General features: G+C 43.5%; 1 protein-coding gene across 1 annotated transcript in view; it reads left to right on the top strand.

Annotated features, from left to right (window-relative positions):
* NPHP4 (nephrocystin 4) overlaps positions 1 to 27,323 on the top strand; it is a 952,546-nt gene that overhangs the window by 691,776 nt on the left and 233,447 nt on the right. Inside the window, exon 19 of the mRNA XM_069239971.1 lies at positions 13,871 to 13,999. Within this exon, the coding sequence (XP_069096072.1) occupies positions 13,871 to 13,999 (129 nt within the window). The remainder of the gene's footprint in view (positions 1 to 13,870; positions 14,000 to 27,323) is intronic.

Genomic DNA, 27,323 nt, shown 5'->3' with positions numbered 1-27,323 from the left:
TTGGCTCTCACTTCTACTCGCACAGCAAGTGAGCTTCAGGCTCTTTCTTCCAAGCCTTCATTTTTGTGTGTACATCCTGACAAGGTAGAGCTATGCACAAAGACCTCCTTTCTTCCCAAGGTTGTCACACCTTTTCATGTAGGCCAATCCATCACTTTCCCTACTTTTTAAGCACCCCCACATCCTTCGCATGAGAAGGAGAGTCTCCACCTTCTGGATCCAAAAAGTACGTTGGCGTTCTATTTTAATCGCACTAAAGATTTCTGGGTGGACAATCAACTCTTTGTTGGGTATGTGGGTGCGAAGAAAGGGAAGGCGGTGCAGAAGTGTATCATCTCACGATGAGTACTTCTCTGCATCAAAATGTGCTACGCTTCGGCGAAGAAGCCACCTCCAAAGGGTTTGCGTGCTCATTCAACCAGAGCAACTGCTGCTAGCACAACTTTAGCACGCAGAGTTCCTGTATTGGACATCTGCAGGCAGCAACGTGTGCATCATTGCACGGATTTACTAAAGTGCCTGGACAGTCAGGTCTGTAGTGATGGCTACCATGGTCGTTCGGAGCTGCAGGACATTTTAGGACAGGGATTCCCCTTTAAGGGCCTTAGCTCTGGCGCACCATTTCAGTGTTCTTCGTGGCTTTGTGCTTTGGCATGCAAATTTGTGAAAACAAACTGACATCACTGCCCCAAGGCTGCACCTATATTCGACTCCGACATCATCACAGCGACGACGACACCAGCGACGGACATGGAGTCGACCAACGCCACCTGGTGTCGCGCAAGGGTACTGCTCAAAGAAAAGATCTTTGGGTCCAATCTGATGCCTGGGGAAATTCTAGGGTAAGGAATCTGCAACTAGATTATGTCCCTACCAGATAAATTGTTACCGTAGGTAAGTTTCTTGTTCTATAGGTTCTTCTAGTAACAGAACCTGTTCTGCTACTTTTATCACTTTACTGTAGGTTGATAGGTTGGGGAGTGTGTTATCCTGATTTATTTCTGCCTCACTATGATTGCTAGATAAACTGAAAGTTGCATTCTAAGAACTTCAGGGTTTTTTGGAATTGAAGAAGTAGAGTAGAACTGTCTAGCAGACTTCATTCCGGTTTTGACACTTTTCAACACGGGTTAATGGCTATAAAAAAGTAAGAATCTCCCCACATGGCTTTACCATATCAAAGGAAAGTGTAGTAAAAAGGTAGTAGTTTGGGGTGAACAGGGGAAACTACAAAGGGTATGTGAGATAGTCGGTTGTTGATTGCATGTGGTGTGAGCTATGGTCAAACAACAGCCACACTCCTTTGAAGGTTGAACCAGAAAAAGTTACCAAATTAACCTGTGCTTTACAGAGGGTGGCTTGCCACAAAAAGCAGTTAGGCTTAACTCAGAGGAAATACGTAAAGCATTTATGCAGCATACTAACAGTAATGAAGTGAAAACACAACACAAAAACAATCCCACAACAGTTTAGAAAAATAGAGTGAATTTAAATAAATTACTGGACAACTAAAATCCAATCAGTATAACCACAGTTATACATTTTTGAAGCTTTTGGTGAAAACTAGCACCTAAGAGATCAAAGTGCCAACCACAGACTTCTAGTCCTGAAAGATTGAATGCAGTTCGGCTGCACAAATTGGATTGGGTCCGGTCAGAGCTTATCTTTGGACTTAGAAGGTAGTATGAAAAAAGTGTCTGAGAAGATAAAGTTCAGCAGGGCAAGGCTGCAGCCGGTGTTTGAGGAGGGAGCATTGTAGTTAGATAAACTTGGTTCAAAGCCAAGATGAAGATTTCTATAGCATCAATTCCAAGGGTCCGGAACTAGAAAGGGATCACTGGGAGGGTCACGACTCACTCAGGCCAGGTGCAGGTTCAAGAAGGCGGAAGCTTTTTGTCCCAGTGGCTCTGAGCAGGAGGCCAGCAAACTAGCCCATATGAGCCACCCTAGAGGTCCTGGAACAGATGAAGATCCAGTCCTTGTATCCAGGCCAGGCTGCAGGTGCAAAAGGGCTAAGGGTAGAAAAATGCCACTTTCTATAAGTGGTACTTCACCCTTAAATAGGTTTTTCAATACAGTTCCACAAACACCAACCATGGCATAGGTACCAGCTCCTACTTGGACATTACAGTTTATTAAAGGTAATAGTGAATTTCCAATGTTATCTTATGAGCGGGGTAGGCCTCACAGTAGTGAAAAACACATTTAGGATTTTTCCACTACCAGGACATGTAAAAGCTAAAAGTTTTAATTACACATCACTCTACCCTATGGGCTACCTACGATCTACTTTAGGGGTGACTTCTATGTTGTCAAAGGGTAGTTTAAGGCTTGGCAAGGGGGTTTTATTACCAAGTCAACATGACAGTTTAAAGCTGCTTTCAGGCTGCAGTGGCAGACCTGGGACATGTTTTAAGGTGCTACCGAAGAGGGTGGCACAATGAATGCTGCAGGTCCACTGGTAGCATTAAATTCACATGTCCTGGCTATGTGTTATACCACACTACAAGGGACTTACAAGTAAATCAAACATGCCAAATGGGTGCAAGCTAATATAACTATGTTTTTGGGGAGGGAGCACAAGCATGTTAGAACTGGTTAGCAGTGGTAAAGTGCACAGAGTCCTAAGGCCACCAAAAATAAGTGCAGCAAACTGGAGAAAGAGAGTTAAAATGTTTGGGTGAAGATGACCCCAAGACTAAAAGATCTAACAGTGTAACATTTTCTTTTTTCTATAACTCACCTCTTTCTCATTATCCTTTCTTTTGCCTGACCTTTACCAGAGTGCCTCGTCAATATCTGTTGTACATTCTGCACTTTTATTCTCAATTTAACTTTAGATCATTTCTCCTTCATGGTTTGTTTTTGGCAAGTTCAGTAAGAACTATTTTAGAAGAGCACATGTTCTCCTGTGACAGCCAATGAACAAAAATGAACAGGGGGACATGGAAACAGTGACGTACTGAGCACACAGTTGGACTACCGTTGGCCAAGGCTTGCTCGTGCCTTGCTCATCTGCTGAGCTCACAACTTGAATGCTGCTTAAACAGCTGTGTGCAGTCCAAGGTTCAGAGACTTGTGGGATCCATAGTCAGGCAGTTTCTTTACCTCACACCCCCAACTAAATGATACCTTATCTTTAGGCCATTTCTGCCCCCCTTAGGGGCAGATTGGCCTATTTTTATTAGGCCAATCTGTCCCGAGGGGGGCAGAAACCACTAGACACCAGGGATTTTTATTTTTTTGCACCAGTTTCACGCATGGAGAGCGACTCCTTAGTCAAGGGTCGCTCCCCTTGGGGGCAAATTTATTTTAGGCCATCTCTGCTTCCCTTGGGGGCAGATCGGCCTATTTCTGTTAGGCCAATTTGCCCCCGGGGGCAGAAACCACTTAGGCACCAGGAATTGGTGTGTGTGTGTATGTGTGTGTTTTGTTTGGGGGGGCAGCCTCTTGGGCAAAGATCCCTCCTCATGGGGGCACATTACTGTTGACCCTATCTGCCCTCCTTAGGGGCAGATCAGCCTATTTTTGGAAGGCTTCGGGGCAGAGAGCCCACCAGGGACCAGGGAAGATAATTGTTTCAAAATAAGAGGGTGGGAGTATGGCCATACCCCCACCCCAAATAAATGGGGCCAAAGTTGTTCTCTCCACCAGTAAGCAGATGGGGCAATTACCACGATCCGCACCCCGGGGGGCAGATAGTCTACCAGATGCCAGGGAATAAAAAAAAAAAAAAAAAAAGGAAATAGTGTGGTCGTGGCTACCAACCAGTATGGGCCTGGTTATTCCCCCACAACAACTGAAGGGGATAACAGTCTTTCAGCTCTCCCCCACACACACTAAAACATCTTATCCCATGCAAGCAAGAGGAAATTTGATTATTTTGGGTTTTGGTTTTACATTTGGGCCATGAGAGCTTGGCAAACTCTCAAAATTGTCTCACTTTGAAAGGAGAGGGCTGCACTTTTTGGACTTTGGGGTCGCTGCCATGTAGAAAAATCCACAAGACCTAGACACATCTGAAAACTAAACATCTGGGTGAGTCCAGGGTGTTTACACCATTTTGTTACCCACAATGCCCTGCAAACCTCCAACTTTGCTGGAAATCACAAATTTTTTCCACATTTTTGTGATGGAACTTTCCGGAATCTGTAGGAATCCACAAAATTTCTACCACCCAGCATTCTCTCATCTATACCGATAAAAATTCTGCCCCATCTGTCAGCCTAAAAATGTTTTTTTTAAACTGCCCTTTTGGACCCGCTTTGGTTCCCCCTCAATTTTGACATGTTTTTGGCTCTTCCCTGTCACAGGCACGTGGCCCACCTACACAAGTGAGGTATTATTTTTACCGGGAGACTGAGGGGAACATTGGCTGGTAGTAAATTTGTCCCAGTGCCTTAATCCTACACCGAAATGTAGGAAAAATGTGATTTGTTTTAAACTAAATTTGAGGTTTGCTGAGGATTCTGGGTAAGAAAACACTGGGGGATCCACACAAGTCACCTCCCTGGACTTCCTGGGGTATCTAGTTTTCAGAAATGTCTGGGTTTGGTAGGTTTCTCTGTATGGCTGCTAAGCCCAGGATCAAAAACGCACGTGCCCCCCGCAAAAACAGGCAGTTTTGTATTTGATAATATTGATGTGTCCAGATAGTGTTTTGGGGCATTTCCTTTCGTGGGCACTAGGCCTACTCACACAAGTGAGGTATCATTTTTATCAGGAGTCTTGGGGGAAAACTGGGTGGAAGGAAATTTGTGGCTCCTCTCAGATTCCAGAACTTTCTGTCACCGAAGTCGGGGGGAAAAGTTTTTTTTGGCCACATTTTGAGGTTTCCAAAGGATTCTGGGTAACAGAACCTGGTGAGAGCCCCACAAGTCACCCCATCTTGGATTCCCGTAGGTGTCTAGTTTTAAAAAATGCACAGGTTTGGTAGGTTTCCCTATTTGCTGGCTGAGCTAGAGGCCAAAATCCCCAGCTAGGCACTTTGCAAAAAACAGCACTGTTTTCTTTGGGAAAATGTGATGTGTCCACGCTGTGTTTTGGGGTATTTCCTGTTGCAGACGCTAGGCCTACCCACACAAGTGAGATACCATTTTTATCGGCAGACTTGGGGGAACGCTGTGTGGAAGGAAGTTTGTGGCTTCTCTCAGATTTCAGAACTTTCTGTCACCGAAATGTAAGGAAAATCAGTTTTTTTGGCCAAAGTTTGAGGTTTGCAAAGGATTCTGGGTAACAGAACTTGGTGAGAGCCCCACAAGTCACCCCATCTTGGATTCTCCTAGGTGTCTAGTTTTAAAAAATGCACTGGTTTGGTAGGTTTCCTTAGGTGCCGGCTGAGCTAGAGGCCATAATCCACAGCTAGGCACTTTACAAAAAACAGCTCAGTTTTCAATGTAAAAATGTGATGTGTCTTTGTTGCATTTCCTGTCGTGGGCGTTAGGCCTACCCACTCAAGTAAGGTACCATTTTTATCAGGAGACTTGGGGGAACACAAAATAGCAGAACAAGTATTATTGCCCCTCGTCTATCTTTACATTTTTTCCTTCCAACTGTAAGACAGTGTGTAAAAAAGACGTCTATTTGATAAATGCCCTGTAATGCACATGCTAGTATGGGGACCCCGGAATTCATAGTTGTGCAAATACCCACTGCTTCTCAAAACCTTATCGTATGCCCATTTTCGAAATACAAAGGTTTTCTTGATACCTGTTTTTCACTCTTTATTTTTCACCACATGAATTGCTGTATACCTGGTGTAGACTGAAAACCCATTGCAGGGTGTAGCTCATTTATTGGCTCTGAGTACTTAGGGTTCTTGATGAACCTACAAGCCCTATACATCCCCGCAACCAGAAGAGTCCAGCAGGCGTAACAGTAAATTGCTTTTAAAAATCTGATATCGCAGGAAAAAGTTACAGAGTAAAATGTGGAGAAAAATGGCTGGTTTATTCACCTAATTTTCAATATTTTTTTATTTTAGCTATTTTCTGTAGGATAACCTTGTGGGATCTAAACTAATGACCCCTTGGTGAATTCAGAATTGTGACTACTTTTCGGAAATGTTTAGTTTTCCGGGATCCAGCATTAACTTCACACCCATATGTGTCACTAACTGGAAGTAGGCAAAAAGCACAAAAAATAGTAAAAATGGGGTATGTCCCAGTAAAATGCCAAAATTGTGTTATAAAATGTGGTTTTCTGATTCAAGTCAGTCTGTTCCTGAAAGCTGGGAAGCTGATGATTCTAGCACTGCAAACCCCTTGTTGATGCAATTTTCAGGGGAAAAACCACAAGCCTTCTTCTGCAGCCCTTTTTTCCCTTTTTTTTAAAAACACATTTTTTGCTGTATTTTGGCTAATTTCTTGTCTTCTTCAGGGGAACCCACAAACTCTGGGTACCTCTAGAATCCCTAGGTTGTTGAAAGAAAAGGACGCAAATTTGACGTCGGTAGCTTTTCTGGACAAAAAGTTATGAGGGCCTAAGCGCTAGCTACCCCAATAGCGAGAAAAAAAACCCTGGCACCTGAAAGGCTGGGCAGCAAAGGGGTTAACACGTGGCAATACTCAATCATATTTATGAACACATTTTTATTCAGAACCATAAATATGTGTTTGTGATTCCTTTAGCACTATTCAGACCACAAAATGCAGTCATAGGACCGACCACTGGTGGTCCGGCACTCCAGCTGGAAAACATACAGCTCCAGTTCAGAATGCTTTAAAAATTATTGTAAGTGCTCTTGGGGCCATGCATACAATGACCCAGGCAACTTAAGTTTTTCCTTGTAACATTCCAGGAACACTGCTTTGCTCTTGTAGCCCCAACTAACAATTTCATAAATTGTTGGTGGTATCCCTGCCTCTCCCTAGGGCACCACAACAATTTGAATATTTGAAAACAAATCCCAAGTAAGGCATTTAGAGGGTGCACCTGGCTGGGAGCAATGAATATTAAATGAGTAGCCTCACCATTTCAGTATCCCTTCAATACTGAAGCAGCAAGGCCTTGGCTCACTTTATATTTTTTCTGTTTGTTCTGGATGTTCAGGTCCGACCCAGCCTATCCACCGCCTATTTTATTTTCTTGCAGCACAAGGAGCCCACTTTAGCGCTAGCACACCTTGTTTTCTCATATTTTAGGTTGGGTGCCCTGGTCCCTCCTGGGTTACCCAGAGCCATCTATTTCTTTTTACTAGTTGCACCTCGGGGAGCTGACTCTTGTGCTGCCATGTTTTTTTTTTCTGTTTTGGATGCCCCAGTCCCACCTAGGGCATCTATTGGCATCCTTTTTTTTAAACTAGTGGCAGTGTGGGAAGGCTACTCTGGTGCTACTGAGCTGACTCCCTGCCTGCCAGTGCACTAAGTGCTGGTGGAGCAGCCAACACTTTCCTGCTCCATGCCTGCTCCATGCATGGAGGGAGTATATGTAGGATGTGCGTCCTTCTCCACCTAAGACGGAGAGAAGATGACCACAGTGAAGTGTGTGGGACTGCATGGCGGTGCTTCCCCCACGTTAAAGTGCTTTGGGATATCGAAACACCTTTCTTAATGATGCGGCCCTTGGGCACTTTATAGTTCAAGGAGGGGACCCCACACACACACACACCCTCTCAATTCTTAAATAAAGATTTAAATGCAACAACAAACTCGACTTTGGCCATGGGGGCAAGGTTTATTGGAAAAAGGCATCCCACTTTAAAAAAAAAAAGAAATCTGCATTACCATAAGGTCTATGTGGTCAGGGTATTCCTACACTGTACCACTATATGTTATTTTTACTTTTATTTCGGTACACAAGTCCTAACATGGCTGCCTCAGTTGATTTGAGGCAGCCAATTAGATCATGTCTTTGGTCTGCCAGTCCTTCGGTACACATGCGTCTCCAGATATCTATACATGTTTTTCCTTTGTTTCTTAAAAACTACAAACAGATTTACATGAAACGTCTTTGTTGATGTGCAGCTGAGATCCTATCTTTGATCTGCCGGTCCTGCAATATTCATGTATCTCTAGATAGCTATAGATTTTTTACCTAAGTTGCTCAAAAACTACTGAACGGATTTACATCAAACTTCTTTGTTGATGTGAGGCATCCAATCAGATCTTATCTGTAAAGATAAATTGTATCAGTGATAGCTAAATTTATTATAGAATGATAGGTGATCATAATTTTTAAAAGATCATCAAAAGATTGAGACATCAAATGTGTGATAGTATCAAAAATTGTGATCTTTGGGTAATAGACTTGCAGTCTCCTCAGCAAATACGTGTTTGACTGAACCTCTGCTTCTTCAAGACAAACTAACTCACCAATAGTATGTATGCTGAGGGTATTCAACTCCTGTGTGCATAAACCAAATTCTCTGGTAGTATTCTTAAATAGCTAATCATGGTTCATTTTAGATTCACATTTGTTCATATTTGTTTATTCAGACATGTCCCTGGCTTGCACAGGTCAGAGAAGCAGCCTTTTAACAGCCAGGCGATATAGGCTGCTTCTCTGACCTGCGCAAGCCAAGTGCATGTCTGAATAAAAGAATTTGGAGCACAATTATGTTTTCTAAGTTTGCTGTAGGATACTTCTTGCATTGTGTTTTCCCTTATTTCTGTTTGTTTGCTGCAAAAATACTTTACACATTTACTCTAAGTTAAGCCTGACTACGTTTGTGGCAAGCTACAAAGGGCTAAGCACAGGTTAATTTAGTGACTTATATGGTTAACCCAGACAGGGATTGTAACTGTTGCTTGAACAGGGTTAGCACCCCATGCAACCAACAACCCAGTTTCTCACATCTCCACTCTATGACATCCCACTCCACTCTACAACATGCCACTCCACTCTGCATCACGCCATTCCATTCTACGATACGCCCCTCCACCATCTGACACTCCACTTCACTATACAACATGCAGCCTCAACTCTCTGACACTCCATCCCACTTCACGACATGCCATTCGATTTTATGCCGCTCCACTCTAAGCCCCTCAACTCCCTGCACGTCCACTCTGACACTGTGGGCCTCATTAAGTGTTTGGTGGACGGAGGCTGCCTGCCAAACTCTTTAGTACGGAAGGCAGCCAGTCCGGTCTTCCGCCCGCTGGCCCTATTAAGAGTTTACCACTGGCCCAGCAGGCGGAAACATTGTTTCCTCTTGCTGGCCCAGCTGGAAACTAACCACAGCATTGATGCCGGCTCCTGATCGAGCCAGTGGCAATGTTGCAGTGCGTCAGGTGCGATAGCACCCGTTGCACTTTTCATTGCCTGCTTTGCAACGCAACGGGGCTGTCCATGGGCCCCCTCCACTGCCCATGCCAAGTGCCTGGGCAGAGCAGGGGCCTCCATGGGGCCCTCGGCACCCCGTCAAAGCCAGCCTTTGCATGACGGTGGAACCACCATGCAAAGGCTAGCGGACACTGGGTCGTCTTCCCAAGGGCAGCACTGCTTACATCACTGTCCTGGCGGATTAAGACCGCTGGCACCGCCAGGCTATCGACCAGTGGCAACTTGGTGGTGCCGGCGGTAGGACTATGACGCTTTTGTGATGGTTGAAATGTAGTGGCCAGACTGCCCTATTGGCGGCGGTCAGGCCGTCACCGCAACCCTAGCAGTCTGATGTCCTCTAGGGTCGTAATAACAGCCTCTATGACATGCCACTGTATGACACGCACTCCACAACACTCTACTCAACTCTAAGCCCACCTACTCTAAGCCTTTCTACTACAGTGTATGACACTCTATGACCTGCAACTCTGCTCCACTGTACTTCACAGCACTCCACTCTACAACATGCCACTCCACTCTGACATTTCACGCCATGCTACTCTACTGTGCAACATGCCACATCACTCAACGACACATCACTCCACTCTACACCAATTTACTGCACTCTCTGCCCTTCCACTCTACGACACACTGTGACATGCCATTCCACTCCACTCTACGCCACGCCACTCCACTCCACTGTAGAGCACACCACTCCACTCTACGACATGCCATTTTACTCTGTGCCCCTACACTCTATGACACGCCACTATATGGCATGCAGTTCCACTCTACTGTAAGACCCCGCACCACTCCACTCTATGCCACTCCACTCTACTCCATTGTATGACACTCTACAACACTTCACTCCACAAAACTACATGACACTCCACATTACAACACAACACTCCACTCTATGCAACTGCATGCCACTCTACGACACCCCACCCTATGCCACTCCACTCTAGGCATGACACTATGGGTGTCATTATGACCCCGGCGGTGAGTGGTAATGTAGCGACAGTACCACAAACAGGCTGACGGTACATTATGAGAATGGCGGGTTCTCCACTTCTCCACTCAGACTGCCATGGCGGTAGCAGGCGCCAGGCCCGAGATATCAATCTCCAGCCCAGCGGTTGCTATAGTACAGCCGGCGGCATTTTGAGCCAGCCTACCACCATGGTTTTCGTGGTGTTACCAACGCCATGAAAACCATGGCGGTATGCCCTACCAGTGACAGGGAATTCCTTCCCTGTCACTGGTAGGAGGCTCACCCCCCCCCCCCCCCCCAAAACACTCTCCAGACGCCCCTCACCCCCTCCATCCATGCTCCCCCCTTCCAATTCCCTACCCCTGCATACATGCACTCACCCGCAGGCACGCACCACGCATAGACCCACTCACTCACACTGTCATACACGCGTACATCCAGTCATGCTCGCACACATCCGTACACACATTGACACTGACATGCATTCACATTTCCATTCTTACATGCATTGACGCACACTCACACATTCATGCACACAACCCCACACACGCACACACATTACCTACCATCCACCTCCCGTGTCGGACACCCAACTTACCTTCATCCAGGTGGTCTTCCGTCAGGGAACGGGAAGGGCACTGCTACCCCCAGCAGCGCCCGCCAGAAGAACACCGCCAGGCCGTATCACAGGTCATGATATGGCTGGCGGCAGTCTGCTGGCGTGGCGGTGCTCGTGGTAGCAGTGCCACCTTACCACCATCCGCCAGGATGGCTACGGACGGATTTCAGCCCTTCTTCTGGCAGAAGTCCGGCTGTGGTCATAATCTGGCGGACGGTTTTTACCACCAATGTCATAATGTAGGCCTATGTGTCACAAAACTCAACGTCTAATTTTTAAGATTGGTTATAATTAGGACAAATGTATGTATTATTTTTATACAAAACCAACTTGTGTTGTCAACTCGCTAGCAACAGTAAATAAAGTTTAATGTGTGACTTCCCCATGCACTGATTATACTCTATCATATTGCATCACTTAAGCATGTGAAATGATAGCATTCAAAACAAGCCTCATGACATTTCAGATGATTTCAGTGATGAGAACACTGTGCATGGTAGAGACTGTGTGGCACTCACAGCTGCACAGTTATGGTTCAGACACACTTTTCATTGAAAATGCATTTTTTTTTTTACTTTACTTTACTTTAGCTTTTAACCCTGTAGAAGGATTTATATAAAATGTGGCAAATCACAGTAGCTTTCATAGCCAATGTCCAGCCTGCTAATGCTTGTGCTCTTTCCTTCTTTCTTCCTTTCTTTCTCTGTTTACCACTTTCTTTCCTTCTTTCTTATGTCCCTCTTTCCTTCTTTCTTTGCTTCTTTTCTCTTTTTTCCCCTCTTTTTCCTTCTTTTTTGAGCCCCTCTTTCCTTCTTTTTTTGCTTCTTTCGTTCTTGGTTCTTTCTTTCCTTCTTTTTTCCCCACATTCCTCCTTTCCATCTTTTCTTATTCTTTCTTTCCTTCCAGTTTACTTGTTTTTTTTCTTTCATTCTTTCTGGCCTTTTGCTTTCTTTCTTTCCCTTTTCTTTCTTTCTTCCCTTTTTTCCTTCCTTCTTTCCTTCTTTCTTATTTTCTTTCTTTCCTTTCTTCCTCTCTCTTTATTTATTTATTTCTTTCTCAAAGGCAAGAGCCTGGCAGTCAATGGCAGATTGATTTTCTGTTAGGCAACACCTTTTGATTTTACTAAAATTATGTGTATAACATAGTTACTTAAAGGGGGTTTCAGTCAGACTTTGTCCATTAGTCTGTGGTTCTGTAATTCAAATTTTCCTTTTACGCTCTCCTGCATGCATCAAGAGGCAGTGTGCCAGCCCACTTCAGCCACTGGCTGATGTAAGCATGAGTTCTGACTTGCTGCCCTTCCACAAGCAGCAAGTCAACACATAAAGTAGTTCCCTTCCATGCCAGTGAGTACTATGGCAATGTGTGCTTTTGAGACCAAAACAACATTTTTGATTTTAGCAAATGCTTTTTTGGATTGATGAGTGCCCAGCAGCTTCCCAAACCATACAAAACCATGACAAAGCAAAACAAGAATTGCCAAAGGCTAGCGGCCAACTCTGGACCTGTTGGCTTTGCCATTGCTTGTTTTATTTGCAGTGACTGGATCGGAGTCTCCTCATCCTACCAAACACCAGCAGCTCCATCATCCATCATTTGCTTTATGTCCCTTTAGTTGTCTTAGGCAGTTTTGAGACAGCCAGGAATGAATGATTGCATGTGAGAAGCCCTGTTGACTCGTAAACCGTGGAGAATACCTTATCATGTGTTTACTTTCAATGTTTTATGGCAATCATGCTGCTGTACCTAAGCACACACTTACCTAGCCACATATCTTCAAACACACAAAAATACACACAGCAGCGCATTCACTGTCACAGTATGAGTTAGACTACACTTCTGGCAGGGAACATGTACATTCATTCTTGCACATCTCTGGCCACTAATCAAGTGAATGACCATTTGAGTCTATCAGTGTGCGATTTTGGATGTACCTGAAGTGTTTTCCTTTGTATCTCTGTGCATAACCCTGAATGAATGTGTGTATATTTGTGTGTATATGTATGTTCCTGGAGTATCATATGGCTCTCTAATCTTGGGCCAGACCTGTTACAGGAAGTATGAGACTGTCACATTGTTCCACTTGGTCTTGTGCATGGCTTGGGAGCTATCAATGAGCATGTGACATCACGTATCAGACATCAACATTAATATTATCTGTGGTATCACTGAAGACACTCCGCACCCCTGTATCATAGAGCCGTTTGGGTTCAGGACATGTGTTTTCGCTCTGCCCAAGAAGCTCAGGGTGCAAAGTTTTATGGTCATGTCCTGTGATCAGCACTGAAAACACATAGGGAACACATTGTAATGGATATTAACTATGGTCAGCTGACTCAGGAAGTCAGGCTAGGCTTATTGCAAGACCAAACACATAGTAGCTCTTTACCCACTTTCTGTTAGGAATGGTCTTTGATCCAATGAGGAACTCAGCACCTCTTCACCTTTTGCTCACTGGTCTTAATTGTTTGGTATCCTAAGTCATTGATTGAGATCTGTGAGGGCATGAGTTGTGCATGCTGAGGGTCAGAATTAGTTTGTTTTGCTACCTTTATCAACAAATTTGTAGACGTCTACTTACTTAATCCATTATATTTTTTAGAATTGTGATATGTTATTTTGTTTAGAAACTACCTGTGTGTTTTATCTACATCACTGCTGTCCTCATATTATTACTGCTACCAGGAATCAGTCTCCATCTGTTGCTCTAACGAGTAAGCAAAAAAAACTAACCAAAATTTACTATTACAAGTCACACTACAGAAAAACATTAAAAACCATGAAATTTGTGACCAATATTCTTCAAAATGTAATGACCGAAATACTTCTTATTTTGGTTATCAGATCTTGTAATGTCCATTTATTGAAGTAACCTCTGACATTTGAACTGATAAGTACAGTAAATTTATTTTCACACAAGAGGTGTTAGTCTAGGTAATATTTTATAATCTTATGTCTTTATGGGTTCATAATGTTTACATGTTTTATTACAGGCCACGTTTGTGAGCGGAAATTTAAAAGATCTGATTCGCTACCACCATCACGATCTCGTATCGTCTCAGCCCATGATGGCACAAGTGGCTTCCATGGAGGTAGCTTGTATTCTCATAATGCCAATAGTGGTAGGTATAACTATGTTTTCTTCATCACCTTTTACTTTTATATTAAAGCCCTATCTTTTGTACACGTTTTACGTAAAAAAGTATGATGAATTTGTAGAGAAAGGTGTTTAAGCAGATGTAATAAAAAAACAAACAAAGCAACAAGTTACTCTTTTAGGAAGGACCATATTATTTGGAAGTTTGAATACCAATTGTTATGAATTGTTGAACAGATAAACATAGGCCTTTATGGATGGTAATGAAAAGGGGTTTTCTCTAAGTCACCTGGAAGACACCTCCCTCAAGTAGTATTTTCACTCTGTAGTAATTAGAAAGCCCCATTCATGAGGAATAGCTCACCTCCTGATGAATGATGTGTCAAAGTACTAAGGAGCTCCTTTCTTTTACAGATGGCATGTCTTCACTACCCACTCATGGCATCCCAACCTCACTTGACTAACATTGCCTTTGATTTGAGCTTTGGAATTCTAGATGGAAGCCTAAAAACTACAAGTCACAAATTTAGTGTTACCAGGTTACTCTGCTGTTACTACGATTTAGGTCTAAGTATGTCACACCAAAAGAGCTTCCCACTAATGGCTACTCTGCTTCATTTCATAAATGAAGTAGATAAATCAATGTTAATTTAATCTGATTAACTTCAGGAAAAAAACCTTAGTTGTGCATATATAGACAAACTAGGGACATTTGTTTAGCCTCAGAATGCCCATGAACTTGCCTACCTCTTAAAATGGGGAACACAAACCATCTCCTCTGTAAGCTATAACAGGTTATGTTGCTCTTTTGCAAAATTTGGCATAATTGTTTGCAAATTTTTGGAATGAGTGATGAAGCAATTGCACACATTCCTCAACTCTGCTGGTTGGTGTCACTTCAAACTGGGTTCTATCTCCAGGATGGTGCTTACACCTATGGGAACACTATTGATCCCAAGGCAGGATTAGCTAGTTTCACATCCCATCTAAATTCTTTCAAAACGTAATTCTTGCAAAATATAATTAGGTCATAAAACTAAAAATCATTGGTTAAGAAGGATTTTATTTTATATCTTGCATTGGTTAAGTGTTTAAGGTTATTACTTTGTCTGCAATTAAGAAAAACAGATTATTTGATTTAATCTCCTTCCTTTTTCTTGTTGATTCCCCTACATTCACCAGTGATGTATTTCTGCGGCATTTCATTCCCACCTGTTTGCTTCTCCCTAGTGAGATAATGTTTTCCCAGACAAAAGGAACCCTGCCTTTCAATGTCTTTTGTTTTAGCAACCACATTTGTGGAAATGTTTAGCCGTGACCAAATCTGTACTAAGTCGTAGGTCTCTTTGCCTGTCACGTCTGTATTAGCACCTCATTGTGAAAGTAGTTTTCATATTGATTAAAGTACACCTGCACCAAAGACCATCCAGCTGGACACTGTCCTTCTCTCTTGATAGCTATGGGTCCTATACAAACCACAACATGCGACTAATTTGAATGGCAGAAATATCACTGACTTGATGCCCACTTTCTCTTTGAGAGGACAAAAGCAAAGGTGTCTAGAAGGGGCCATATGCACTGGTCCTGGGGGCCCATTGGCTGTTGGCATTGGGAGAAGGAGAGAGAGAGATAGAAACATAGGCAAAAATAATTTCTGTCATTTTGCAAAACTGGAAAACAGAGGATTATGGCATATTTCTGCTCGATGTAAGCAAATTACATAAGAATTCCTGCACATTTCCCTCCTTTGAAGGAGATTTGCTCAAAGGAGGGAAATGTGCAGGAGTTCTTATGTAATTTGCTTAGCAATTTACCAGTGACTGTTAGTTTAAACTTAGATAAATTGCTCTACTTTCAAAGCAGAAAGCTGTTTACATGTCCTGTTAGTGAAAAACTCTTAAATTTGTTTTTCACTACTGCAAGGTTTACCTCTCCCATAGGATAAAGTTGGACTTAACTTTTAATAAGATGTAATTTCTAAATGGGAGCCGGTAATCAGTTCCTGGTTTGTGTCTATGGAATTGTGATGAAAAATCCTAACTTATGGTGAAGTTGGATTTTAAATTACAGTCACACAGCCATACACAATAGGGAGCTTAGATGTGCCTAGAACAGCCGTCAGTGGCAGGAAGGGAGGATGGAGCTGGGCCCAGCCCACTTACAGTTGAGTGAGCTGTGTTCTGCCTCCACACAAAGGGCTACATAACCTCTGTAGTTAGCCTGGAGCCGATCCAGGAAAGTAGGGCACCTGTGCACTTCAAAGGCAAGCCTCTAGAAGTTTATACCCACTTCAAAGGCATTACTGTATATAAATACTGGACCTCAGACATCATCTCTTCAGTGCATTTCTGGACCTGGGAATACTCTGCCAGGAAGAAGGACTGTTGTGCTGCCTAAAGGACTGCCACACTGCTGGTCTGTCCGGCTGGTCTGTCCTGCTGCCTGCTGTGTTGACTTGCTGCCTGCTGTGCTGACCTGCTGCCCTTTGCCCTCTTGCCTGGTTGAGAAGGACTGGACCTGCATCTGTTGAAGCCAGGACCACCAGAGTTGAAGGGCTAATTGGCTGGCCCCCTGTCTTGAACCTCAGGGACAGAAGGCTCCAACAACCTCGACCCCAGCACCTGGACTCTGCCATCTGTGAGTCAACCCTGCAGAGTGGTGTCACTTCCGTTCTGGAGGTGGGCGTAAGGAGCTCTGTCGGGCACTGTGGATCCAGCTGAACCAACACATCTCCTATGCTGCGCAGCGCAACCCGAGCAGAACTAATGCATCGCTGCTGCATGGATTGGACCTGTCACAAAAATGTGCTTCGCCCCCGCAACATCCTTGGTGCAGGCCCTCGCAGCCCTCATTGACGGCAGCCTTGACAACGATGCCGAACTCCGCTTCACAGCTCCCCTGAAGTGACACATCGCTTCGACTGCTTGACGTGTCCTTGATGCCAGACCACACATTGCAAGTCCTTGTTGATGGGCTCTGACACAGGTCTTTGCATCAGAACTGTGCCGCATCTCAGTACCAATGCATTGCTTTGCCTGCATGACACATCTTTGATGCTGATCCTTGCAATGCTCTGCAAACCCAGATTTATAGTACTTTATTCAGCGGGCCTGACTCAGTCCCTGTAGCTGGACAGTGCTCCATCAATGTCAGCCTGAACTAGTGACCAGTCCGGCGTGACCAGATAGCCATAGTGGGCGCTTTGTGCTTTTTGGTGCTGTTTTCACTACAATCTTTAAAAGTACATATCTCCAATTCCACTTAATGGATTTTTGTCATTTTGCCTTGTCTCATTTATTACAAATTACTCTTTTTTTCTAACTTGGTGTTGCATCCTTTTTGTGTAGTGTTTTCACTTTATTACTGTATGAACTGTTGCACAAATACTGTACTTAATGCCTCTAGGTTAAGCCTGACTGCTCTGTGCTAAGCTACCAGATGGTCAAACACAGGTTAATTTAGGTTGGCTTGTGCCTCACCCTGGCAAGGAATGTTGTTGTCCCTTCATCAGGGCTCTCACCCTAGTCAACCAGTAACCAGATTTCTCACAATTATTTATTCCCGACTGATGTGAAAAGGCACCCAGGTGTTAATAAGTGACATGTGTGAAAGGTAGTTCCAATACAATGCACCTTGGTGACATTTGTAAACGAAGAAAATATATTAGGTATTTTTAAGAAGAGAGGCATTTACCAACCATCTGAAACTGTAGGAGCTTGTTTCTTTCATATCAAGCCCAAACAATTACCAAGCCATTGCCCTAAACAACCGTGAGACGAATTTTGTAGCTTTTAAAAAAGTGAGTGAACAAAGTAATAGAAATATGTAATTTAAAATTGAAGAACAAACTGTGAAGGGGAACAGGATGAAAAATCCTTCTTTGAAATATTATATGAGCACCAAGGGTCATGTAAACCTGATTTGTTTTCAGAATACATATTTATAGGATGTTTTACCTATCTATGTAACACTATGAATTTTATTTCAGTCATAATGTAAAATATCATAATATATTACTATGGGCAGGATACATTATTTTAGGTTTCTGCCGTCATCAGAAGGCTCGATCTCCATAAGATAAACTTTTAGAAAGTTATATTTAATTGCATCCGGTGTAATTGCCGTCACAAACTACCTCCCTAAATTACGCAAGGAGTTGTAACCAATAGTTGAATACGTTTATGGATTAAAAAAGTCAGAAGATACTTCTCACGATCGGCCTCCAAAACTGATAAATCACTCACCCACTGTTTTGTTTTTACCTTCGTACAATTAGATTTAGAGAAAAGTCCATTATAGCGCGATTTATGGAATTATCTTATTTGAGTCAAAAGCAGTACGTTCTAGGCTTTAGAGAGGTTGCTACAGCCCTTTCCGTTCTGTGATAACCTCTAGAGACCCCTGTAGAAACGTGGTTGTAACATTAAACTGCAGTCCAGACTTATTTGAGGAGAATTCTTATTTCTCATTCTCATATTTCGACTTTGTAATGGGCTAATCATGGTGTCAGAGATTCAGTTGTCCATTAGAAATGCGTGCTCTGTAGTCACCCTCAACTGTTGTTGAAAACGATGTTTTCTGGAAACCGAGATTATTGGAAAGCAAAACAACAAGAAAGGAAGAAACAAAACAAAACAAAGGGTAAACGACATGAAAATTATTAGTAGAAAGCAGCCGGATAAGCCCACAAGTTACTGATTCTATTTATGCCGCAACACTTTATAACATACTCTCCCATAAGAATAGTGAACTACATATAAGTTAGAATGTTGCATTATATGTGCATTCATGCTTTAAAATTGTATTTTCAAAATGGAAAAATGCCTTGAGAAACCATTTGAAAACGATGAATTCCTTATTCATATTTTAATTCTATTTTATTTAATTTATTAAGCTATTTAGCCAATTCTATGTGCAACTTTCATAAGAATAGTGTAAAATGTGTTATTTATGATCTAGATGTAACATCAGATTTGTGGTTCTCCTTTAGTAGGAGACTAAACAGTGCCTCGTGGTGGCAGAAAGGGGAGAAACATTCCACTTTTTAGGGCCAATCAAATGGAAAGATCCGAAAGGTTCTTATGGGAGGGGCAATAAGTAAAGTAGGAAATGTATAAAGCAGCAAGGAATGAAAAATATGAAGAAGCAAGTTCATGGATACATGTAAAGACAATACTGAGAAAGATAGCAGGCTGAGAGTGGATGTGAAGTCATCAGAGAAAGATAGGAGAAGAAGAAACATTGATAGATGGTGACAGATATCCTGTGAGATAGATGTTGAATACAGTTTATAGGAAGAAAGGAGAGTAAGTAGGAAAAATTAGAATGGGAGAAGAGCAGTAAACCAAATAAGATTTGATCTTAGTCAGGATACCAATTTAAGTTGGTCATTTAGGATGTGTTGGATTTTCTGCTAATTTCCGTGTACAGTATAGAACCTCCATCCATATTCTGAGTTGTCTGATTCTGTAGTTGTGCATTTTCACCCAAAATGCTCAGCAAAAATGTTATGCCAGAGATAGTGCCATGTTACAGTGGCCCACTAGGTATTTTTTATTTATAATATAAATATTAGATCTGACATCTTTGAAGTGGTTTTCCCACCAACGCCTTTACTCCTCCTGTTTTTCTGAATGTGTTTTTGTTGGCCTTATCACTCTGTGCACTTTACCACTTCTAACCAGTGCTAAAGTGCTTGTGAGCTCTCCTCTAAACATAGTAACATTGACTTACACTCAGTTGGCAAATTTACTTTGCTTATAACGCACTAGTAAGGTGTCACTAAATGTACCCAGGGCCTGTAAATTAAATGCCACTAGTGGGCCTACAGCACTTATTGTACCACCCACTTAAGTGGCTTTGTAAAAACGTCTCATGGCTGCCATTACAGCCTGTGTTTACACTGCCATTTCGACCTGGGAAATCAAACCTTCTTTTTTAAGATATACAAGTCACCCTTTGGGTAAGCCCTAAACTGCCCATAAGGCAGGGTGCATTGTATTTTAATAGTTGGACATGTACTTTTAAGTTTTACATGTCCTGGTAGTGAAAAGTTCCTAAATGTGTTTTTACTATTGCAAGGCCTACCTTTCCTATAGGACAGTGGTTCCCTATCTGTGTGCCGGTGCACCGTCAAAACTAGCCACGGGTGCCGTGCACCAAGCACAGTGTTTAGGAACCACTAATACACAAACATACACATAACAAACACACAATTTCAGACTCACACATAAAGCACTTCCACAGGAGATGTAGGGAGCAACTTAGTAATGGTAGAAAAATAATGCAAAAGTAAAAAAAAAAAAAAATGGCATTTACAAAAAAAGGTATGGTTAATTTCTGTTTTGCCAGGAGCATTGAAAATCCTGTCAGTGTTCTCAACTCTTGGACATGTCATGCAGGTCACCCCGCCCCACTTTTGACTTTGCCAGGGACAAAGGGAAAATAATTAGTTTCAAGTAGGGAGGTTACAGAACATAATTCTAAGTTTAACTCTGGGAAAAGCTGACCAGTTTCTGTTCTCAGCATTGCAGAGCCCTGAAAAACAACTTGTTCATTACTTCTGTTTCTCCATCTGTGCACATTTGCCTGACTGTCACGGGATCACTTTATCAGCAGAAGGGCCCGGTAGTGAATTCAGAATACATACACACCCAGAAATAATCCTGCAGATCCCTGCTCTATAGTAAAGCCAGCTGACTCAATGTAAAGTTGTAACAAGGCAAGTGAAAAGCATACCTCGGTCATTTCTGGCAGTACAAATACCTGTTACATACTGTGGGGGTCATTACGACCCTGGGGGTCTTAAGACTGCCAGGGCCGACCGCCAGATTATGAGTTTTCATCGGTGCAAGCAGCACTGCCCTGGGGATTAGAAGTCTCTTCTCCGCTAGCGATTACATGGCGGTAGCACTGCCATGTAAAGGCTGGCAGAGACAGGGAGCCTGGGAGAATCCTACACTGCCCATGCACTTGGCATGGGCAGTGCAGGGGCCCTCTTGGCCAGCCCTGTCGCAATGTTCATTGCCTGCTTTGCAGACAGTGAACATCGCGACTCGTGCTACTGCACCCTACACACTACAGCATTGCTGCTGGCTCTATTATGAACCGGAGACAATGCTGTAGGCCATTTCCTGCTCGGCCAGCAGGCGGAAGCACCGTTTCTACCTGATTACCCAGTGGGAAGCTCTTAATGGGGCCCGCGGGAAGGTAGCTGAACTGCCAGCAACCTGCCTGTCTGGACTTTGGCGGATGGGCTTTTTCGTCCGCCAAAGTTATAATGACCCCCAATGTCTGTTACTGCTGTTGTGTCTGTTTCACAGTCTAAACTCAAAGTACCCTCGGTTTGCTTGAATAGAGAAGTGTTTTGCACTGGTTTATACAAATGCACATAGACACAAACACTGGCCTAGTTGCTGCTTTATTTTTCTTGCATGTATTCAAAAGCCTTCAGTGTTCTTTCACCACAAAGATGAGCACTGGTCAGCTCTTGGGATTTAAAAAAACAACATGCAGACGTATATACTGGCTATTTTGTGTCACTAAGAACATGTGATGAAAGTGGATCACACAATGGAAGGCAATGAAATGACACAATGGGGTGCCATGTTGGTGAGTGTAGGCTCTTTCACACCAGATACAGCCCCTACCAGTTAGCACATCTACAATGCATGCTTGTATCTTTCCTTATTTAGTAATCCTGTTATTCAGCATATAGGACCAGTTTTCAGTTTAGACCCTGATTACGATTGAGGAGTAAATATGTGCAAATATTCTGGGTTGCTGGAGTTTTCATTTACGACCTGTAGCTGCACAGATTTGTGAATATTGGATTCATAAATGTCGATGCACACATCAGTACATATGTATATAAATATATATATATATATATATATATATATATATATATATATATATATATATATATATATATATATATATATATATATATATATATATGAACAAAGTTGCATTACCACTAAAACCGACATGGCCAGAAGGATGCGTGCATGGAAAAAAAAACACTATAAGGTTAGATGCATGCACGTAGGTAGGAACACTTAGCCAATCAGAACACAGCACATGCAGCGATCAGGTGCCCCTCTGGCCGGACATCTGGACATGTACTCACTGGCCCACATTGTGTCCACGCCAGGCCGAGACCCACCTGCATTTCCTATCTGGAACTATATTTATGACTCCATAAACTGTTCGCATTTTTACCTAGTAAGCAATGTTTTTTTTATTGTTTTATTGTACTCAATTCAATGTACATTGAGAGATAGTCCTCAGACCCTGGTTCTGTAACTGCTCTCCTAGCCATAGCGTTTAATTAAACAAACCTTTCCTGTTTTATCAGGCGCCCTTTTGTCTCTTGTTTTTAAAGGTAAATTCTCATTCGAGCAGCAGATTTCTATTCATGTGTTAAAAGCAGTGCTTTCTTCTTGGTCCTGCTGCTCTCATTTCCATTGTGATTCTAGAACAGAAATATTTGAAACAACCTTACCTTTCCCAGAACCCAGTGTCCCTCCAATCAGTCATTGAAACTACATGAGGCTCCACAGTGGTAAAGACAGGATTACATCTATGATTATAATACCTCTATTGACTTTATACCACATCAGGAAGAAAGATGGAAGTAGTCCAGAGGCCAGGCTTACATATCCCCAGTCGCCCAAAAAAAGTAACATAATGGGGAGCCACAGCCAATAGGTCGAGGAAGCCGCAAGTCGAAAAAGTTGGGGAACCACTGCTATAAGTTATCATTGGATTAACTTATTACAATTAATAAGTGATAACTTTTCTTTGGGAGCAGGTCATGTTTAGTCTCTAATGAACTGTAATTTAAAACCTTTAATGGTAAAGCTGGATTTCAAGTCATAATTCTGAAAAATACCACTGTTACAAAGTTGTCTTGTACTAACCATTTGGTTTCTGCATCCTGTATCCTGAGTAACTAGTAGTTGGCCTTTGTGTATTCCTCCCAGACAGTATCACAAAGGGGGCTTGATGTTGGCAGGATGGACCATCTTGACCTGATTGGAGGGGGTTGAGTTGTCACTTGTACTTCAAAGGCCTCTACCTCTACCCTCAAACAAATAACTTATCACTAGTCTTTTGTGACTCCAGGCATTATGGGGTCAGGACAGGGAGGAAGAAAATTCCAGAACCAAATGTGGGGGGAAGTCTAGAATTTTCTCCCACTTCAAAGCTAAATATTGACCAACTCTTCAGTACACTCCTAGACCTGTGGTGACCACAGATAGACTACCCTGCTGCCAGAGGGCTGGTCTGCTGCCTGAGGCTTGCCTTGATGTCTGAGGCCTGCCCTGCTGCCTGAGAAGGAAGTCTGGAGTGGCTGCTCCCCTTATCCTAAGCTACTTGAAGGGTCTCCAAGAGCCAGCTGATTGACCCTTTCAGAACTACAGGGACAAAACAAGCTCCAGAGGCCTTGCTGCAACTGTCCATCTGACCTGCGGCAATTGCACCTGCTTGAACCAGCCTGAGCCCTGCTGACCTCTGCTAGAGTGAGTCCCTAAACCCCAAGAGGAACCCCTCCATGTCCTGGACACTTGATCGTCTTCAGAGTGCACTTTTTTGAGGAAGAAGGAGAAATCTTGAAGTTTTAGGCCGTTTCTGACCCAGAACTAGCCCATTTGCAGAGAGATATTTCCACCCGTGACAACTGCCAAAGCGAAACTCTTTTAGACATGATTCTACCCGGTACAGTGAGCGCCAGCGGCGACCGGCAACGTGAGATGTGCAGTTTGCGCTTGAGTGGCGACACCCCCGGGTGACCGCCAGTGTGAGAGCCCCGGGTGACCGCCAGTGTGAAGCTTTAGTAACGACTGTCAGCAGCGCTCAACAGGATCTTCAGGCTACAGCGACAATCGTCCGTAAAGCTGGACCTGCACTTGGCGCTACTGCAACAGCCATCCACAGCGCTGTCCGTACAGTCTCTTTCAACATGAACTGGACTCCTCACTCCCGGATTTTGAGAAGGCAACGTTTTCAGCAGGACTAACCTGGTTCCTGTATCCAGGCCATGCTCCATCACTGTCAGCCTGAACTTGTGACTTTTTCCCTGGCCTAGCATGACCAGATGACGACAAGTGGTGGTTTTAGGTGCTATACATACTTAAATATTTGAAATTGTATTTCTTCTGTTGTAGTAATTGCATTTTTAGGGTCGAGGGCAAAGCACTCTGTCCCTGGTGTAATCTCTCTCTGGGCTTTAACCCCGGCCATGCCAAGCCCATTGTTTTGGTTGGTGTTTGGGCTTGTCTTTTAAAATTAGCTTGATTTAATTAGTGAAAGGCATGCATACATCATGCCTTTTCCAGTGTTTAGCCCGCCTCGAGCGCAACAGCCAACTACTGAAAACATGCGCGGCTTGATGTTTTCCGTGTGGTTTCTGGACTGTTTTTTCTCTTTATTTTGCAAGCAGCGCAATCTCGCTGGGCAGTAGATGAGCGCTTTGCATGACATCGATCCTGTTACATGGATCTTTGCACTTTTGTCAGTTATATAGATAATTCCACTTTTACTGGTTACGTGGATAATTGCACTTTTGCCAACACATTTCTCTGCAAGCTAACCTCTGTTCTCTTTTGTGTGTCTGCTTTTGGGCTCATGGCGGCCATTTCACATGTGAAATTGTTTTACTTTTCAATTTCAGTTTATGTGGCACCCATTGCATTGCAAATGCTTGTTATTGCTTTGGTTTCAAATAATTTATTAAACCTTTCTAAATTGGTGTGGGGTTTTTCTTGTGTTGTGTTTTCAATTTATAACTGTTTGATTGCTGTATAAATACTTTACATATTGCCTCTAATTTAAGCCTAACTGCTTTTGTGCCAAGCTATAAAAGGCTTAAGCAAAGGTTAATATAGTGACTTTTTGTGGTTCACTCTGACAAGGATTATGGCTGTTGCTTGAGAAGGGCTCATCCCAACCCCTCCCCCACCAACAACCCAATTTCGCACAATATAAACTCTTAAATTGGTGTTTATTTCTGAAAAGTGAAAAAACTAATTTCCCTGATGCACAGGATTTGTTTTCCATTTTTTGTGTGTGTTTGCCTTGGCTTAAACGGCAGTTCAAAAACAGAAAAAATGCATTGGAAAGCCTGCCCTAAATGGGATGCGCCTCCCAAAGACTTCAAGGCAACACCCCTTTGACAGGCCGCCACAGAAGAGTATCTGGAAGCAGAGGAAGCTTAGGCTGCACCGTCGGACCATTCATCAAACTCTAATTGGCTCCCTTTAGTAGCTTGAAATATAAGTAATGGAGAAAAGAGAAATTATTTGAGAAAGAGTGATGAATTAAAGCTGCCCAAATTGTGGACCACATAAGATAGCCTAAGAGTAGAAATGGAAGAAGGCCAGGAAGTAAGTGCAATCTCCAAATAAAGATAGTGCTAAAACCACTTAGAGTTTATCCTCTAAGATCATAAATACACTACAAACAATACTGTAGGTAAAGCTAAAGCCCTTGTACGACTTTACTTTTGTATAAGAGATTTACCTATGTTTCCTTATACAACTATGAAACCGAAAGAGGTAAGATCCCTTTGCTTTATCCGTTTATAGGACGCTAAGCCCTCAACCACTGGGGGTTGCATGATTCATCATGGGGCCCACTCCTCATCCTTGTGTAACACGTAATATCAAGGGTGGGCTTATCTTGTACTAAGGCAGTTCTTGTGGTTGATTAGTTGAAAATAATAAAATCTTAAGACCTCATGAATACATAGCTGTGAGAAGGTAGCCTCTTTCTAGCCTTGTTACCCCCACTTTTGGCCTGTTTGTGAGTGTATGTCAGGGTGTTTGTCACTGTTTTCACTGTCTCACTGGGATCCTGATAGCCAGGCCTCAGTGCTCATAGTGAAAACACTATGGTTTCAGTATGTTTGTTATGTGTCACTGGGATCCTGCTGGTCAGGACCCCAGTGCTCATAGGTTTGTGGCCTATATGTATGTGTCACTGGGACCCTGTCACACAGGGCCCCAGTGCTCATAGGTGTGCATGTATATGTTCCCTGTGTGGTGCCTAACTGTCTCACTGAGGCTCTGCTAACCAGAACCTCAGTGGTTATGCTCTCTCATTACTTTCAAATTGTCACTAACAGGCTAGTGACCATTTTTACCAATTTACATTGGCTTACTGGAACACCCTTATAATTCCCTAGTATATGGTACTGAGGTACCCAGGGTATTGGGGTTCCAGGAGATCCCTATGGGCTGCAGCATTTCTTGTGCCACCCATAGGTAGCTCTAACAAATCTTACACAGGCCTGCCACTGCAGCCTGAGTGAAATAACGTCCACGTTATTTCACAGCCATTTTACACTGCACTTAAGTAACTTATAAGTCACCTATATGTCTAACCTTTACCTGGTAAAGGTTGGGTGCAAAGTTACTTAGTGTGAGGGCACCCTGGCACTAGCCAAGGTGCCCCCACATTGTTCAGAGCCAATTCCCTGAACTTTGTGAGTGCGGGGACACCATTACACGCGTGCACTACATATAGGTCACTACCTATATGTAGCTTCACAATGGTAACTCCGAATATGGCCATGTAACATGTCTATGACCATGGAATTGCCCCCTCTATGCCATCCTGGCATTGTTGGTACAATTCCATGATCCCAGTGGTCTGTAGCACAGACCCTGGTACTGCCAGACTGCCCTTCCTGGGGTTTCACTGCAGCTGCTGCTGCTGCCAACCCCTCAGACAGGCAGCTGCCCTCCTGGGGTCCAGCCAGGCCTGGCCCAGGATGGCAGAACAAAGAACTTCCTCTGAGAGAGGGTGTGACACCCTCTCCCTTTGGAAAATGGTGTGAAGGCAGGGGAGGAGTAGCCTCCCCCAGCCTCTGGAAATGCTTTGTTGGGCACAGATGTGCCCAATTCTGCATAAGCCAGTCTACACCGGTTCAGGGACCCCTTAGCCCCTGCTCTGGCGCGAAACTGGACAAAGGAAAGGGGAGTGACCACTCCCCTGACCTGCACCTCCCCTGGGAGGTGTCCAGAGCTCCTCCAGTGTGCTCCAGACCTCTGCCATCTTGGAAACAGAGGTGCTGCTGGCACACTGGACTGCTCTGAGTGGCCAGTGCCACCAGGTGACGTCAGAGACTCCTGCTGATAGGCTCCTTCAGGTGTTAGTAGCCTTTCCTCTCTCCTAGGTAGCCAAACCCTCTTTTCTGGCTATTTAGGGTCTCTGTCTCTGGGGAAACTTTAGATAACGAATGCATGAGCTCAGCCGAGTTCCTCTGCATCTCCCTCTTCACCTTCTGATAAGGAATCGACCGCTGACCGCGCTGGAAGCCTGCAAACCTGCAACATAGTAGC

Source organism: Pleurodeles waltl, chromosome 6 (assembly GCF_031143425.1).
Source record: "Pleurodeles waltl isolate 20211129_DDA chromosome 6, aPleWal1.hap1.20221129, whole genome shotgun sequence".
Classification (NCBI taxonomy): domain Eukaryota; kingdom Metazoa; phylum Chordata; class Amphibia; order Caudata; family Salamandridae; genus Pleurodeles; species Pleurodeles waltl.
Note: the sequence above shows the minus strand (reverse complement) of the source record. Positions and strands in the feature narration are given on the sequence as shown.